This window comes from Scyliorhinus torazame, chromosome 15, assembly GCF_047496885.1.
Source record: "Scyliorhinus torazame isolate Kashiwa2021f chromosome 15, sScyTor2.1, whole genome shotgun sequence".
Classification (NCBI taxonomy): Eukaryota; Metazoa; Chordata; class Chondrichthyes; order Carcharhiniformes; family Scyliorhinidae; genus Scyliorhinus; species Scyliorhinus torazame.
Genome location: NC_092721.1, coordinates 146,196,782 through 146,214,752, shown reverse-complemented (window position 1 = coordinate 146,214,752; position 17,971 = coordinate 146,196,782). Strand labels below are relative to the sequence as shown.

The following is a 17,971-nucleotide window of genomic DNA, read 5'->3' as shown; positions in this document are numbered from 1 at the left end:
CGGCTGAAAACACCGTGCGGTAAACCAGAAGGGTGTTCCCCCTGGACACGGATGGAAAAAGGAGAGGAAAGTGGCCGGATTGCAGCAGATCCTTTGGAACAACGGGAAGGAAGGCAAGCAGAAACAGAAGCGTCGGAAGGTGGCAGTTTCATATGGGGCCCTGAACAACAAGAGTTTTTGAAACGCTGCGTGGAGGAGATAAAAAAGGAAATGAAGAAAGAGTTGTTGGCCCCGATATTACAGGCGATTGAAGGGCTGAAAGAGGAACAAAAGACCCAGGAGCAGGAGCTTCGGGTCGTGAAGGCGAAAGCAGCAGAGAATGAAAACGACATACAGGGCCTGGTGGTGAAGTCGGAGATACAGGAGGCACACCAGAAACGATCTGTGGAGAGGTTGGAGGCACTGGAAAATAACGCAAGGAGGAACAACTTGAGGATTCTTGGCCTTCCTGAAGGTGTGGAGGGGACGGACGTCGGGGCATATGTGAGCACGATGCTGCACTCGTTAATGGGAGTGGAGGCCCCGACGGGTCCGTTGGAGGTGGAGGGAGCATACCGAGTTATGGTGCGAGGACCGAGAGCAGGAGAAGCTCCCAGAGCCATAGTGGTGAGATTTCTCCGTTTTAAGGATAGAGAAATGGTCCTTAGATGGGCGAAGAAAACTCGGTGCAGTAAATGGGAGGACGCGGTGATCCGCGTCTATCAAGATTGGAGTGCGGAGGTGGCGAGAAGGAGGGCGAGCTTTAATCGGGCCAAAGCGGTACTTCACAAAAAAAGGATAAAGTTTGGAATGCTGCAACTGGCAAGACTGTGGGTCACATATCAAGGGAGGCACCACTACTTTGAGACGGCGGATGAAGCGTGGACTTTTATTGTAGAAGAAAAATTGGAATGATTGGACTACGAAAATGAACGTTTGGACAAAGTGGTGGGACGAGTGGGGGGGGGGGGGCGAAGAGGGATTGTATGATTAATCCTGCGGTATGGTAACTTTTCTTTCTCCCACAGGTGGTGATGGGGGAGGTGGGGAGGGAGAGGAGATGGGGCGTTGGCCATGGGAGGCGGGGCCGAGGGAGAGGCGCGGGCTTGGTTCCCGCGCTATGATAATTATGGCGGGAATAGAGAAGCAGGAAGGAGGGGGCGCCGCACGGGGCGAGCCGTGATCACGGGGGGAAGCCGAGGTCAGCCAGAGTTTGCTGACTTCTGGGAGCAACATGGGGGGAGTAATTACGCTAGCGGGGGGTCTAGCGGGGGGGGGGGGGGAATTACTGGGTTGCTGCTGCTGGGGAAAGGGGGGAGTGGGTGCGGGAAAGGATGGGCGGGGGGGCACCGTCTGGGAGAAATACAGCCGCGTGGGAACTGGGCGAGAAGCTGGAAAAAGATGATGGCTAACCGGCAAGGGGGGGGGGGGGGGTGGGAAGCCCCCCAACTCGGCTGATCACGTGGAACGTGAGGGGGCTTAACGGGCCGATAAAGAGGGCACGAGTACTCGCACACCTTAAGAAACTTAAAGCAGATGTGGTCATGTTACAGGAAACGCACCTGAAACTGATAGATCAGGTTAGGTTGCGCAAAGGATGGGTAGGGCAGGTGTTCCATTCGGGGCTGGATGCGAAAAACAGGGGGGTGGCTATATTAGTGGGGAAGCGGGTAATGTTCGAGGCAAAGACTATAGTGGCGGATAACGGGGGCAGATACGTGATGGTGAGTGGCAAATTACAGGGAGAGATGGTGGTGTTGGTAAACGTGTATGCCCCGAATTGGGACGATGCCAATTTTATGAGGCGAATGCTAGGACGCATCCCAGACCTAGAGACCGGAAAGCTGATAATGGGGGGAGACTTTAACACGGTGTTGGAACCAAGGCTGGATAGGTCGAAGTCCAGGACTGGTAGGAGGCCGGCAGCAGCCAAGGTGCTTAAGGATTTTATGGAGCAGATGGGAGGGGTGGACCCGTGGAGATTCAGTAGACCTAGGAGTAAGGAGTTCTCGTTTTTCTCCTATGTCCATAAAGTCTATTCACGCATAGACTTTTTTGTGTTGGGTAGGGCATTGATCCCGAGGGTGAGGGGAACGGAATATACGGCTATAGCCATTTCGGATCATGCCCCACACTGGGTAGACTTGGAGATAGGGGAGGAAACAAGAGGGCGTCCACCCTGGAGAATGGATATGGGACTAATGGCGGATGAGGGGGTGTGCTTAAGGGTGAGGGGATGCATTGAAAAGTACTTGGAACTCAATGACAATGGGGAGGTTCAGATGGGAGTGGTCTGGGAGGCGTTGAAGGCGGTGGTTAGGGGGGAGCTGATATCAATAAGGACACATAAAGGGAAGCAGGAGAGTAAGGAACGGGAGCGGTTGTTGCAAGAACTTTTGAGGGTGGACAGACAGTATGCGGAAGCACCGGAGGAGGGACTGTATAGGGAAAGGCAAAGGCTGCATGTGGAATTTGACTTGCTGACCACAGGCACTGCAGAGGCACAATGGAGGAAGGCGCAGGGTGTACAGTATGAATATGGAGAGAAGGCGAGCAGATTGCTGGCACACCAATTGAGGAAAAGGGGAGCAGCGAGGGAAATAGGGGGGGTGAGAGACGAAGATGGAGAGACGGAGCGGGGAGCGGAGAGAGTGAATGAAGTGTTTAAGACATTTTATAAAAAATTGTATGAAGCTCAACCCCCGGATGGGAGGGAGAGAATGATGGAGTTTTTGGATCGGCTGGAAATTCCCAAGGTGGAAGAGCAGGAAAGGATGGGATTGGGAGCACAGATCACGGTAGAAGAAGTGGTGAAAGGAATTAGGAACATGCAGACAGGAAAGGCCCCGGGACCGGACGGATTCCCAGTTGAATTTTACAGAAAATATTTGGACTTGCTCGCCCCGCTACTGACGAGGACCTTCAACGAGGCAAAGGAAAGGGGACAACTGCCCCCGACTATGTCAGAAGCAACGATATCGCTTCTTTTAAAGAAGGAAAAGGATCCGCTACAATGCGGGTCCTACAGACCAATCTCCCTCCTCAATGTAGATGCCAAGGTCTTGGCCAAGGTAATGGCAATGAGAATAGAGGAATGTGTCCCGGGGGTGGTTCATGAGGACCAAACTGGGTTTGTGAAGGGGAGACAGCTGAACACGAACATACGGAGGTTGTTAGGGGTAATGATGATGGCCCCACCAGAGGGTGAAACGGAGATAGTAGTGGCGATGGATGCCGAGAAAGCATTTGATAGAGTGGAGTGGGATTATCTGTGGGAGGTGTTGAGGAGATTTGGGCTCGGAGAGGGGTATGTTAGATGGGTGCAGCTGTTGTATAGGGCCCCAGTGGCGAGTGTGGTCACGAATGGACGGGGATCGGCATATTTTCGGCTCCATAGAGGGACAAGGCAGGGATGTCCTCTGTCCCCATTACTGTTTGCACTGGCGATTGAGCCCCTGGCGATAGCGCTGAGAGGTTCCAAGGGATGGAGGGGAATACTTAGGGGAGGAGAAGAACACCGGGTATCTTTATATGCGGATGATCTGCTACTATATGTGGCAGATCCAGCGGAGGGGATGCCAGAAATAATGCGGATACTTGGGGAGTTTGGGGATTTTTCAGGGTATAAATTGAACATGGGAAAGAGTGAGCTGTTTGTGGTGCATCCAGGGGAGCAGAGTAGAGAAATAGAAGACCTACCGTTGAGGAAGGTAACAAGAGACTTTCGTTACCTGGGGATCCAGATAGCTAAGAATTGGGGCACATTGCACAGGCTAAATTTGACGCGGTTGGTGGAACAGATGGAGGAAGATTTCAAGAGATGGGATATGGTAGCATTGTCAATGGCAGGGAGGGTGCAGGCAGTTAAGATGGTGGTCCTCCCGAGATTCCTTTTTGTGTTTCAGTGTCTCCCGGTGGTGATCACGAAGGCTTTTTTCAAAAGGATAGAAAAGAGTATCATGGGTTTTGTTTGGGCCGGGAAGACTCCGAGAGTGAGGAAGGGATTCTTACAGCGTAGTAGGGATAGGGGGGGGGCTGGCACTACCGAGCCTAAGTGAGTATTATTGGGCCGCTAATATTTCAATGGTGAGTAAGTGGATGGGAGAGGAGGAAGGAGCGGCGTGGAAGAGATTAGAGAGGGCGTCCTGTAGGGGGACCAGCCTGCAGGCTATGGTGACAGCCCCATTGCCGTTCTCACCAAGGAACTATACCACGAGTCCGGTGGTGGTAGCTACACTGAAGATTTGGGGACAGTGGAGACGACATAGGGGAAAGACCGGAGCACTGGGGGGGTCCCCGATAAGAAACAACCATAGGTTTGCCCCGGGGGGAATGGATGGGGGATATGGAATGTGGCAAAGAGCAGGTATAACGCAATTGAAAGATCTATTTGTGGATGGGAAGTTTGCGAGTCTGGGAGCGCTGACCGAGAAATATGGGTTGCCCCAAGGGAATGCATTCAGGTACATGCAATTGAGGGCTTTTGCGAGGCAGCAGGTGAGGGAATTCCCGCAGCTCCCGACACAAGAGGTGCAGGACAGAGTCATCTCAAAGAAATGGGTGGGGGACGGTAAGGTGTCGGATATATATAGGGAAATGAGAGACGAAGGGGAGACTATGATGGACGAACTAAAAGGGAAATGGGAAGAAGAGCTAGGGGAGGAGATTGAGGAGGGGATGTGGGCGGATGCCCTAAACAGGGTAAACTCGTCGTCCTCGTGCGCCAGGCTAAGCCTGATTCAGTTTAAGGTATTACACAGGGCACATATGACTGGAACACGGCTCAGTAAATTTTTTGGGGTGGAGGATAGGTGTGCGAGGTGCTCGAGAAGCCCAGCGAATCATACCCATATGTTTTGGTCATGCCCGGCACTACAGGGGTTTTGGATGGGGGTGACAAAGGTGCTTTCGAAAGTAGTAGGAGTCCGGGTCGAACCAAGCTGGGGGTTGGCTATATTTGGGGTTGCACAAGAGCCGGGAGTGCAGGAGGCGAAAGAGGCCGATGTTTTGGCCTTTGCGTCCCTAGTAGCCCGGCGCAGAATATTGCTAATGTGGAAAGAAGCCAAGCCCCCGGGGGTGGAGACCTGGATAAATGATATGGCGGGGTTCATAAAGTTAGAGCGGATTAAGTTCGTCCTAAGGGGGTCGGCTCAAGGGTTTACGAGGCGGTGGCAACCGTTCGTCGAATATCTTGCGGAAAGATAGATAGGGGAGAACAAAGAAGGCAGCAGCAGCGGCCCAGGACTTGGGGGGGGGGGGGGGGAGGGATGGGGGGGGGGGGGGTGGCCTGAGACAAGGCAGTTGCCAATTAGGGCTAGTTTTTATTTTTTGTTATTTAATATTTATTTATTTGTTGTTGTTTTTGTTTAAATTTAAAAAAGGTCATTATTATCTGTATTGTTACAATGTTGTGTAAAGGATGCACAATGTACTGTGTTGGTTGACCAAAAATTTTCAATAAAATATTATTTATAAAAAAAACTTTGTTCTTGTTGGAGGATGGTGGGTGGAATTTTCTTCTTTATGTTTGTTGGGGATTGTTATGTTTTGCATATGTATGTTTGAGCGGGTGGGGGGGGGGGAGATCAGTGGGGGTAGGATGCTTGGCGCCATGGGCGGGGGTACCAGCCTAGCTGGGCAAGCTAGCTCACGGAAGCGCAGTGGGGGGCGAGCAGGTGACCAGTTTGATATGGGGGGATTGGGATTGTTGTTTTGTTAGTGGGGGGGAAGGCGTGGGAATTGTTCTGCTGACAGGGGAGGGACTGGTGCTGGGAGAAAAATTGGATTCGATGAAGGTGGGCACCTGAGGACGAGCCTGAGGAGGCGTGGGACATAAGCTGGAAGCAGGCCTAAGAAGGGTGATGGTTGATCGGCAGGGTGTGGGGAACGGGCTGTCCCTCGACCAGGCTGATCATATGGAACGTGAGAGGGCTTAATGGGCCAGTCAAGAGGGCTCGCATGTTTGCGCATTTAAAGAGGTTGAAGGCGGACATGTCAATGCTACAGGAGACACACTTGAGGGTCGTGGATCAGACTAGGCTGAGGAAGGGATGGGTTGGGCAGGTATTTCATTCGGGGCTAGATCTAAAACTAGGGGGGTTGTGATCTTGATCAATAAGGTTTGTCATTTGAGAACATAGAACATCAGAACATACAGTGCAGGAGGCCATTCAGCCCATCGAGTCTGCACCGACCCACTTAAGCCCTCACCCACCCTATCCCCTTAACCCAATAACCCCTCCTCACCTTTTTTGGTCACTGAGGGCAATTTATCATGGCCAATCTACCTAACCTGCACGTATTTGGACAGTGGTAGGGAACCAGAGCACCCTGTGGAAACCCACGCAGACACGGGGAGAACATGCAGACTCCGCGAAGACAGTGACCCAGCGGGGAATCGAACCTGGGACCCTGGCACTCAGAAGCCACAGTGCTATCCACTTGTGCTACTGTGCTTGAGGTAGGGAATATAGTGACGGACTCAGGGGGTAGGTATGTCATGGTGAGCGGGAAGCTTGAGGGGATGCTGGTGGTATTAGTGAATATTTACGCACCAAATTGGGACGACGCAGAGTTTATGAGGCGGGTGTTGGGGCAGATTCCAAACCAGGACTCGCATAGGTTGATCATGGGGTGGGGGACTTTAATATGGTCATTGATCTGAAGTTGGATCAGTCGAGTTTAAAGACAGGGGGCGGGATTCTCCAACCCCCCGCCGGGTCGGAGAATCGCCGGGGGGGCGGCGTGAATCCCGCCGGCCGCCGAATTCTCCGGCACCGGAGATTCGGCGGGGGCGGGAATCGCACCACGCCGGTCGGCAGGCCCCCCCCCCCCGGCGATTCTCCGGCCCGCGATGGGCCGAAGTCCCGCTGCTGTAATGCCTGTCCCGCCGGCGTGAATTAAACCACCTCCCTTACCGGCGGGACCAGGCGGCACGAGCGGACTCCGGCATCTTGTGGCGGGGGGGGGGGGGGGGGGTGCGGGGTGATCTGGCCCCGGGGGGTGCCCCCACGGTGGCCTGGCCCGCGATCAGGGCCCACCGATCCACAGGCCGGTCCTGTGCCGTGGGGGGCAGTCTTTCCCCTCCACGTCGGCCAGAGCCTCCGCGATGGCTGACGTTGAGGTGACCCCCCCCATGTGCATGGATGGCGTCAGCAGCCGCTGACGCTCGCGCGCATGTGCTGACTTCCGCCAGCCGGCGGAGTTCCTTCGGCCCCGGCTGGCGTGGCGCCAAAGGCCTTCCACGCTAGCCGGTGGGACACAACCACTCCGGCGCGGTGAGGGCTTGGCCCCTAAAGGTGAGGAGAAATCCGCACCTTTGGGACGGCCCGACGCCGGAGTGGTTCACGCCACTCCATCCCGCCGGGACCCCCCGCCCCGCCGGGTAGGGGAGAATCCCGCCCAGGGTGTCAGCTGCGGCGAAGGATTTAAAAGGGTTCATGGAGCAAATGGAAGGTGTAGATCTGTGGAGGTTCAGATGGCCAAGAGCGAAGGGCTGGATTAGCTCAGTGGGCTAGACAGCTGGTTTATGATGCAGAACAAGGCCAGCAGCGCGGGTTCAATTCCAGCTGAGAATTCTGAATTCTCCCTCTGTGTACCCGGACAGGCACCGGAATGTGGTGACTAGGGGCTTTTCAGAGTAACTTCATTGCAGTGTTAATATAAGCTGACTTGTGACAATAAAGGTTAAGAAGAAGATGAGTTTTCTTTTTTCTCCCATGTTCACAAAGTGTACTCCCGGATTGATTTTTTCATTTTGAACAGGCTTTGCTGGCGAGGGTGGTAGATGCTGAGTACTCGCTGATTGTTTTGTCGGATCATGCCCCACACTGGGTGAATTTACGGGTGAGCAAGGAGGGGGGTCAACGCCCGCAATGGAGATTGGATGTAGGACTGCTAGTGAAGGGTTGTATGGAGGGGCGAGAGAGGCCATCCAAAATTATTTGGAGATAAATGATACAGGGGAAGTTTCGGCAGCAACAGTATGGGAAGCACTGAAGGCAGTGGTTAAGTGCGAGCTAATTTCAATATGGGCACATAGGGAGAAGGTGGAGTGGGCAGAAATGGATAGGTTGGTTAGAGAGATACTACAGGCGGACAAAAGGGATTCTGAAGCCCCAGAGGCAGGACTGTTGCAGGAGCGGCAGAAGCTCCAGATGGAGTTTGGTCTGATATCCACAGGAAGGCGGTGGGGCAGTTGAGGAAGGCGTGGGGACCGGTATATGAGTATGGTGAAAAGGCCAGTAGGATGCTAACACACCAGCTAACAAAAAGGGAGGCAGCCAGGGAGATAGGAAGAGTGAAGGGCAGAGGGAGGAACACGGTTTTGGACCCAGCGGGGGTGAATGGGATGTTCAAGGAGTTTTACAGTTGGCTGTATGCGTCAAAGCCCCTAGCTGGGATGGAGGGCTGAGGCAGTTTTTGGAAGGGTTGAAGTTTCCGAAGGTGGAGGAAGGATTGATGGAGGGATTGGGAACCCCGATCAGGATTATAGAAGTTGTAGAAGGATTGGAGGCCATGCAGTCGGGCAAGGCCCCGGGACCGGATGGCTACCCAGTGGAAATTTACAAGTTGTATGCAGGGCCGCTGGGCCCGTTGCTGGTGAGGGCATTTACTGAGGCAAAGGAGTGGGGTGTTCTACCCCCAACAATCTCACTGGCTTCGATCTCATTGATCTTGAAGCGGGAGAAGGACCCAGAGCAATGTGGGTCATGCAGACCAATCTCCCTACTGAATGTCGATGCCAAATTGCTGGCTCAAATTCTGGCCGCGAGGATAGAGGACTGTGTGCAAGAGGGTGGGATTCAAATTCCTGGTGCATTAGAACTGGTTCTGGGGAGGTGGGACCAGCACAAACCGGGTGGTATGCACCTGGGCAGGACTGGAACCAATGTCCTCGGGGGGGGGGGGGGGGGGGGGGGTTGTTGGTGCTGTTAGGGAGCGTTTAAAATAATGTGGCAGGGGGATGGGAATCAATGCAGGAAGTCGGAGGGAAGCAAAACGGGGACAGAAACAAAAGGCAGTAAGGGAGAAAATGTAAGGCAGAGAAGCCATAGTCAAAAATCAAAAAGGACCACAGTAGAGGGTGCAGTGACTGAGGAGAGCTCAGTGATTAGGCCCAGTAATACTAAAAGGAATAAAACGGGAAGTAAAAACATAAATGGAAAGCGACGCAGCAGGTTATTACATGAAGATATGGGTTCAACGATAAGGAAAATTAGGAGAAAAGCTAAAATGAAAAATAACTTAGGAGAGGTTACAAATAGAGGTATTAAGATTCAAAACGGAGGTATAAAAGTCATCATAAAGGTACTTTACCTGAATGCTCTTAGTATTCGGAATAAGGTAAATGAGTTGATGGCGCAAATCATCGTGAATGACTATGATTTAAGGGGCATTACTGAAACATGTTTAAAGGATGGTCACGACGAGGAGTTAAATATCCAAGGGTATCAAACTATTTGTAAAGGACAGAGTGGATGGTAAGGTGTAGCTCTGCTATTTAAGGATGACAACCTGGCAGTAGTGAGGGATGACAGCGGTGCTGTGGAGCATAAGGTTGAATCCATTTGGGTGGAAATCAGGAATAGTAAGGCGAAAAAGTCACTGATAGGAGTAGTCTATAGGCCACCAAATAGTAACATTATGGTGGGGCAGGCAATAAACAAAGAAATAACTGCTGCATGTAAAAATGATACAGCAGTTGTCATGGGGGATTTTAATCTACATGTCGATTGGTTTAACCAGGTCGGTCAAGGCAGCCTTGAGGAAGAGTTTATCGAACGTATCCACTATAGTTTCCTAGAACAGTATGTAATGGAACCTACGAGGGAACAAGCGGTCCTAGATCTGGTCACATGTAATGAGACAGGATTGATTAATGATCTCATAGTTAGGGATCCTCTCGGAAGGAGCCATCACAATATGGTGGAATTTAAAATGCAAATGGAGGGTGAGAAGCCGAAGCCAACACTAGTGTTTTGTGCTTAAACAAAGGAGATTACAATGGGATGAGAGAAGAGCTAGCTAAGGTAGACTGGGAGCAAAGACTTAATGGTGAAACAGTTGAGGAACAGTGAAGAACTTTCCAAGTGATTTTTCACAGTGCTCAGCAAAGGTTTATGCCAACAAAAAGGAAGGATGGTAGAAAGAGGGAAAATCGACCGTGGATATCTAAGGAAATAAGGGAGAGTATCAAATTGAAGGAAAAAGCATACAAAGTGGCAAAGATTAGTGGGAGACTCGGGGATTGAGAAATCTTTAGGGGGCAACAGAAAGCTATTAAAAAAGCTACAAAAAGAATAAGATAGATTATGAGAGTAAACTTGCTCAGAATATAAAAACAGACAGTAAAAGTTTCTACAAATATATAAAACAAAAGAGTGGCTAAGGTAAATATTGGTCCTTTAGAGGATGAGAAGGGAGATTTAATAATGGGAGATGAGGAAATGGCTGAGGAACTGAACAGGTTTTTTGGGTCGGTCTTCACAGTGGAAGACACAAATAACATGCCAGTGACTGATGGAAATGGGGCTATGACAGGTGAGGACCTTGAGATGATTGTTATCACTAAGGAGGTAGTGATGGGCAAGCTAATGGCGCTAAAGGTCGACAAGTCTCCTGGCCTTGATGGAATGCATCCCAGAGTGCTAAAAGAGATGGCTAGGGAAATTGCAAATGCATTAGTGATAATTTACCAAAATTCACTAGACTCTGGGGTGGTTCCGACTGATTGGAAAAACGTGACACCACTGTTTAAAAAAGGAGGTAGGCAGAAAGCAGATAATTATAGGCCAGTTAGCTTAACTTCGGTAGTAGGGAAGATGCTGGAATCTATCATCAAGGAAGAAATAGAGAGGCACCTGGATGGAAATTGTCCCATTGGACAGACGCAGCATGGGCTCATAAAGGGCAAGTCGTGTCAAACTAATTTAGTGGAATTTTTTGAGGGCATTACCAGTGCAGTAGACAAAGGGGAGCCAATGGATGTGGTATATCTGGATTTCCAGAAAGCTTTTGACAAGGTGCCACACAAAAGGTTGCTGCATAAGATAATGATGCATGGCATTAAGGGTAAAGTAGTAGCATGGATAGAGGATTGGTTAGTTAACAGAAAGCAAAGAGTGGGTGTGTCTCTGGTTGGCAATCAGTAGCTAGTGGTGTCCCTCAGGGATCAGTGTTGGGCCCACAATTGTTCACAATTTACATAGATGATTTGGAGTTGGGGACCAAGGCAATGTGTCCAAGTTTGCAGACGACACTAAGATGAGTGGTAAAGCAAAAAGTGCAGAGGATAATGGAAGTCTGCAGAGGGATTTGGATAGTTTAAGTGAATGGGCTATGGTCTGGCAGATGGAATACAATGTTGACAAATGTGAGGTTATCCATTTTGGTAGGAATAACAGCAAAAGGGATTATTATTTAAATAATAAAATATTAAAACATGCTGCTGTGCAGAAGGACCTGGGTGTCCTAGTGCATGAGTCGCAAAATGTTGGTTTACAGGTGCAACAGGTGATTAAGATGGCAAATGGAGTTCTGTCCTTCATTGCTGGAGGGATGGAGTTTAAGACTAGGGAGGTTATGCTGCAATTGTATAAGGTGTTAGTGAGGCCACACCTGGAGTATTGTGTTCAGTTTTGGTCTCCTTACCTGAGAAAGGACGTACTGGCGCTGGAGGGTGTGCAGAGGAGATTCAGGAGGTTAATTCCAGAGCTGAAGAGGTTGGATTATGAGGAGAGGTTGAGTAGACTGGGACTGTACTCGTTGGAATTTAGAAAGATGAGGGGGGGGATCTTCTAGAAACATATAAAATTATGAAGGGAATAGATAGGATAGTTCTGCTTTCACTGGCAGGTGAAAGCAGAACTAGGGGGCATAGCCTCAAAATAAGGGGAAGTAGATTTAGGACTGAGTTTAGGAGGAACTTCTTCATCCAAAGGGTTGCGAATCTATGGAATTCCCTGCCCAGTGAAGTAGTTCAGGCTCCTTCATTAAATGTTTTCAAGATAAAGGTCGATAGTTTTTTGAAGAATAAAGGGATTAAGGGTTATTGGATTCGGGCGGGAAAGTGGAGCTGAGTTCACAAAAGATCAGCCATGATCTCGTTGAATGGCGGAGCAGCTCGAAGGGCCAGGTGGCCTACTGCTGCTCCTAGTTCTTATATTCTTATTGTCCGGGGTGATAGGGGAAGATCAGACGGGGTTTGTTAAAGGCAGACAGCTAAAGGCCAATGTTAGAAGGCTGCTGAATGTGATCATGATGCCCTTCGAGGAAAGGGAGGTAGAGGTGGTGGTCGCTATGGGCGCGGAGAAGAACTTCAACCAGTTGGAGTGGAATTAGTTGTGGGAGGTCCTGGGACGGGTTGGGTTTGGGTAGGGCTTTATTGACTGGGTTTGGTTGCTGTCCAAGGCACCGGTGGCGAGTGTGCGGACGAACTGAGTGAGTTTGGATTACCTTAGACTACACCGGGGTACAAGGCAAGGATGTCCCCTCTCACCATTTGTGTTTGCTTTGGCTACAGAGCCTTTAGCGATGGTGCTGAGAGCGTTAAGGGAATGGAAGGGGCTAGTCGGGGGCGGGGGATGGAACATAGGGTCACGTTAGATGCAGACGACCTTCTTCTATATATTTCTGACCCGTTGGGGGGGATGGGAGAGATTATGCCGATCTTCGGAGAATTTGGCCAGTTTTTGGGGTACAAATTGAATATGGGTAAAAGCGAGGTTTTTGTGATCCAGGCGAGGGGGCAGGAGAGGAGACTGGGGGAGTTGCTGTTTAAAGTGGTGGGAGGGGTTTTTCGTTACTTGGGAATTCAGGTGGCACGGGGTTGGGAGAAGCTACATAAATTAAATCTAACCCGGTTAGTCGAACAAATGAAGGAGGATTTTCGGAGGTGGGACATGCTCCCGCTGTCACTGGCGGGGAGGGTACAGACCGTGAAAATGACGGTTCTCCCGAGATTTTTGTTTGTTTTCCAGTGCCTCCCTATTTTCATAGCAAAGGCCTTTTATAAGTGGGTGAATGGGGTGATATATGGGTTTGTGTGGGCAGGTAAAACCCCGCGAGTAAAGGAAGTACTGTTGGAACAGAGCCGAGGGGGGGGGGGGGGGGGGGGGGGGGGGGCGGGCGGGGGGGGGGGGTGTGGTTTCCTCAATAACGACGCTTAGAGTGTAAACAGTAAAGAAGGCTTTAATAAACTAAGAACTAGACTGGTGCCGAGACGTGTGCTAACAGCTACGCCGCCCACAAGGCGGCCCCTTATATATGGCTCCCAGATGGGCGGAGCCAGAGGCAGAGTTCCCCAGGGTTCCAAGCCCGGTCTTAAAGGGGACATCACCTTACATGATGACAAGGGTACAGTGTTACAGAACTACCACTGGGCGGCAAATATAGCCATGATTAGGAAGTGGGTAGTGGAGGGGTCGTTGGGGGCGCGGATGGAGGCGGCCTCATGTAAGGACACACGTCTGGGGGCATTAGTAACGGCTCCTCTGTCGTTCTCGCCAGCTCAGTGCTCCATTAGCCACTGGTAGTGGCGGCCCTGAGAGTTTGGGGACTGTGTGGAAGCATATGGGAGTGGAGGGAGCGTCGATGTGGGCTCCAATTTGTGGTAATCACCGGTTTGGCCCGGAAAGAGTGAATGCGGTTTCGGAGGTGGCAGAGAGCAGGGATTGAGAGGCTGGGGGATCTATTTATTGATGGGAGCTTTCCCTGTTTGGAGGATCTGGAAGAGGAGTTTGAATTGCCGAGAGGGAATGGGTTTCGATTTCTGCAGGTGAGGAATTTTGTGCGAAGCCACGTTTCGACCTTCCCGCTTCTACCGATGCAAGGGATACAGGACAAGGTAGTTTCTAGAACATGGGTGGGGAGGGGAAGGTATCAGAAATCTATAAAGAACTTAAGGGGTGGGAGGGAACCCAGATAGGTGAACTAAAGAGTAAATGGGAGGATGAGTTGGGAAAGGAGTTAGAGGCAGCTCTGTGGGTGGATGCTCTGAGCAGAGTCACCGCGACCTCATCATGTGTCAGGTTCCGCCTGATACAATTCAAGGTGGTTCACCGGGCACACAACGGTGGCTGGATGAGCAGGTTTTTTGGGGTGGAGGACAGGTGTGTGAGGTGTGCAGGTGGGCCCGCAAATCATGTCCACATGTTTTGGGCATGCCCGAAGCTTTGGAGATTCTGGCAGGGATTTGCGGATGTCATATCCACGGTACTAAAAATGAGGGTGGCGGCGAGTCCAGAGATGGCGATTTTTGGAGTGTCGGAAGACCCGGGAGTCCAGAGGGCGCGAGAGTCTGATGTTTTGGCCCTTGCCTCCTTGGAGCGCAGAGACAGATATTACTAGCGTGGAGGAACTCAAAGCCCCCAAAATTAGGAGTATGGGTTAACGACATGGCCGGGTTTCTCAGACTTGAGAAAATTAAGTTCGCCTTGAGAGGATTAACATTAGGGGTCGTCAGGAGGTGGCAGCCTTTCATCGACTTCTTCGGAGAAAACTAAACTGTCAGCAGATTCAATAAAAGGGGAGGGGGGGTTTAGGGAGTAAGGGGGGATAGTGGGGAGTTAGACTATTTCTTTTGACTAGATTGGAACGGGAACAGTGGGAGATGGAGGGATGTGCTATGACGGAACTATGTTTACATCTGTATTTGTATCTTTTATTGTTATAAAACCACAAATGCCTAAATAAAATGTTTGTAAACAAAAAAAGGTGTTATGCCTCGGGTGTAGCTGATGGATGGATCCACAAACTAGGATTGGGGTGAGAAGACAAGAGGTGCTGGAACAGGAGAGTCTTCGTGGTGTGCCACAGGATAAGATGGCGGAGGGCAAGGGCCTGTTCTGCCTGCCCAGTAGTCAACAGAGCAGCTAGCGGCGTTTCTGACAGCAAAGTTTAGTCAGCAGAGGAAGGAAGCCCTGGAAGACCTGGCCAGAGTGATGGAACCGATCAAATCGGGGATCGAGAGAGTGGAACAGAGGCTGGATTCCCAGAGCAGGGCGATCCGGAAAGTGGAGGAGGAGGGTGGGGGGGGGGGGGGGGGAGGCGGGGGGGGGGGGGGGGCTTGAGGAGCAGTTAGCCTCATTGGTGGCTGAGGATGGAGGTGATGCAGGAGACTCAGAAGAGGCTGAATGAGAAGATAGAGGATCTGGAGAATTGCTCCAGAAGATAAAACTTGAGGATTCTGGGAATGCCCGAAGGCACAGAAGGTGCGGAGGCCGGCACTTATGTGGCCAAAATGTTGGAGACGTTGATGGGGGAGGGGGCCTTTGACTGGCTCCTGGAGGTCGACCAAGCGCACAGGGAGCTGATGAGGCCACAAGCGGGCGAGCTGTCAAGGGCGATGGTGGTGCGGTTGCAACACTTTCTGGGTAAGGAGAAGATCCTTCAATGGGCGAGGCAGACTATGGTTACTTTACTATCTGTTAATTATCAATAGCCAGTCAGGTCGCTTCTTCCCCACCAAACATAATAACCAAATAAACTTACTTTTCCCAGGATTGAAATTGACAGTGCATTGAGTAATGAGCTAACAATAGTGGTTAAGAGAAAACTTTCGAACGAGTTACGTGTTGTCACTCGAAATCTGGCCCAAGTTTTATATATTATTACTGCCAAGACACTGATGAATACACAGCCCACCTGTGAATGCAAAAAACGAAAATTGGTACTTTTAATTGAAAAAATGATCACATCCACTTTTAACACATTAATTCAATCTCAAGTTTGGCCCAGGTATATAGAGGCACAATGGGTGTATACATAAGAAAACCTCTGCTAGGTATTGGTTATCGGATTTGAGCCACTGGAATCCAACCATGGAGAGGCACGGTGGCACAGTGTTTAGCACTGCTGCCTCACAGCATCAGGGACCCACCTTCAATTCCGGGTGCTCTGGTTTCTTCCATCAGTACAAAGATGTGCAGGTTAAGTGGATTGGCCATGTAAGAATTACCCTTTAATGTCCAAGGTTGAGTGAGGATACAGGGCTGGGGCGGGATTTGGGCCTAGGTAGAGTGCTCTTTCGAATGGTTGGCGCAGACTTGATGGGCCTAGTGGCCTCCTTCCGCACTGTAGGGATTCTATGATCTCAATTGGTATTTGTATGCTAAGCAGAAGAATATGGCCAGCATTTAGGGCAACCTGATATTGCAGAGGGGGCTTAAATATTCAAATATGCAAAGGTCAAGGTGAGGGCCCTGGACACCAGCTGCGGGATTCTCCGTCGGCTGGATCCTTCGGTTCACCGGCAGCACACCCACGCCCACGGGTTTCATGACGGTGTGGCCGCAGTGGGAAACCCCATTGGCCGGCTGTGAGAACAGAGAATCCCACTGCTGGCAGGGATGTGCTGCATCAGAAAATGGGGCTGCGTGACGATGAATCCCGCCCCAGGTCTTTCAAAAGGCTAATCTAATGGGTTCCTGGACTCTCGTCCAAGACTCATTATGTATTCTTGGCTGAGAGTTCACACATCCATTACAGTACTGAAACACCTGAACTTCAGGGATAACCTCACTTGACAGCACTGGCTCTCTGATCAATGCTATCAATTTCACAATGCTTATTTATACAAGATGAAGAGGTTTCAACTGCTTGCATTTTCTGCTATTGACATTTTAAAGTGTCTGGATGATTGACATATTTATTGGCCTGTAATAAAAAGGATTTTTTTTTAAGAATGTGGAAACTTATCCATGATTGACTTTATAAAACTTTATTTGAACACATTTGATTGTCACTATAAGGTTAATCCGTTCTATACAGTATACAGTCAGCGAATGGGCATGGAAGAGTCATATGTTTGCTCTGGGGCTGTAGGGACTAGGGTGGGGGAAATACCATGACATGGGGGCACGAGCAACCATTGGGAATGGATGAGGGGCATAGCTTGGCCTGAGGGGATGAGTGAAGTTATACCTTGGGGGTGGCAGTGGCGTAGTGGTATTGTCGCTGGACTAGTAATACACATACCCAAAGTCATGCTCTGGGGACCTGGGTTCAAATCCCACCATGGCAGATGGTGAATTTTGAATTCAAAGTCTATAAGTGACCATGAAACCACTGTCAATTGTCGCAAAAAACCATCTGGTTCACTAATATCCTTCAGGGAAGGAAACCTTTTCTTCTTATAAATTTAGAGTACCCAATTATTTTTTTCCAATTAAGGGGTAATTTAGCGTGGCCAATCCACCTAGCCTGCACATCTTTGGGTTGTGGGGGCAAAACCCACGCCAACACAGGGAGAATGGGCAAACTCCACACGGACAGTGACCCAGAGCCGGGATCGAACCTGGGACCTCAGGGCTGTGAGGCAGCAGTGCTAACCACTGCACCACTGTGCTGCCATAGGGAAGGAAATCTGTCATTCTTACTTGGTCCGGCCTACATGTGACTCCAGATCCACAGCAATGTGGTTGATTCTTAAATGCCCTCAGGGATGGGGTATAAATGCTGGGCCCAGCCAGCGATGCCCACATCCCATGAATGAATAAAAAAAAGGGTGCATGGGGCATGGGAAGTGTGTATGAAGGGTGAGGACTAGAGTGCCATATGTTTTTCATTACACAGTCCCACAGCATTGGGGCGGGCCGTTTAAACAGCCTGCCTTAGCAACCGGTAGTTGCTGTTAAGTAATGGGTTAAGAGACATTGCAATTAGTTGTCTCATTTATGTTAAGTATCCATTAATTGACACTGATATGTAAAGGGGCTTCAAGTTGCCTCTGTCAGGTGATGTATAGTGAGAGTTTTGTGCAAAGGCTGTTGGAAGGAAATAAATGTGTGTTGGTGAAAAAGGAAGAGAACTTTAGACTCTTCATATCACAGCAACTAAAACGTCTAACAATGGTTGCTGTGTAAATGTGAAGGGTTGAAAGATACAACTTTTCAGATCAAACCAAGGAGTGAGTGAGAAAAAAAAAAGGGATATATGGCTGAACCCAGGATAAAGATGGCTGGATATGACTATCCTCCCTTATTTTCTGAAA

General features: G+C 50.2%; 1 protein-coding gene across 4 annotated transcripts in view; it reads right to left on the bottom strand.

The window, feature by feature from the left end:
* The window catches only part of LOC140391876 (anoctamin-7-like), a 173,690-nt gene that overhangs the window by 43,615 nt on the left and 112,104 nt on the right, over positions 1-17,971 (bottom strand). For all 4 annotated transcript variants that reach the window (XR_011935201.1, XM_072476868.1, XM_072476869.1 and 1 more), the window contains one exon: positions 15,472-15,624. Coding sequence is in view for 3 of the 4 variants with exons in the window: in XM_072476868.1 (XP_072332969.1) it covers positions 15,472-15,624 (153 nt within the window). In the remaining variant the exon portion in view is untranslated. The remainder of the gene's footprint in view (positions 1-15,471; positions 15,625-17,971) is intronic.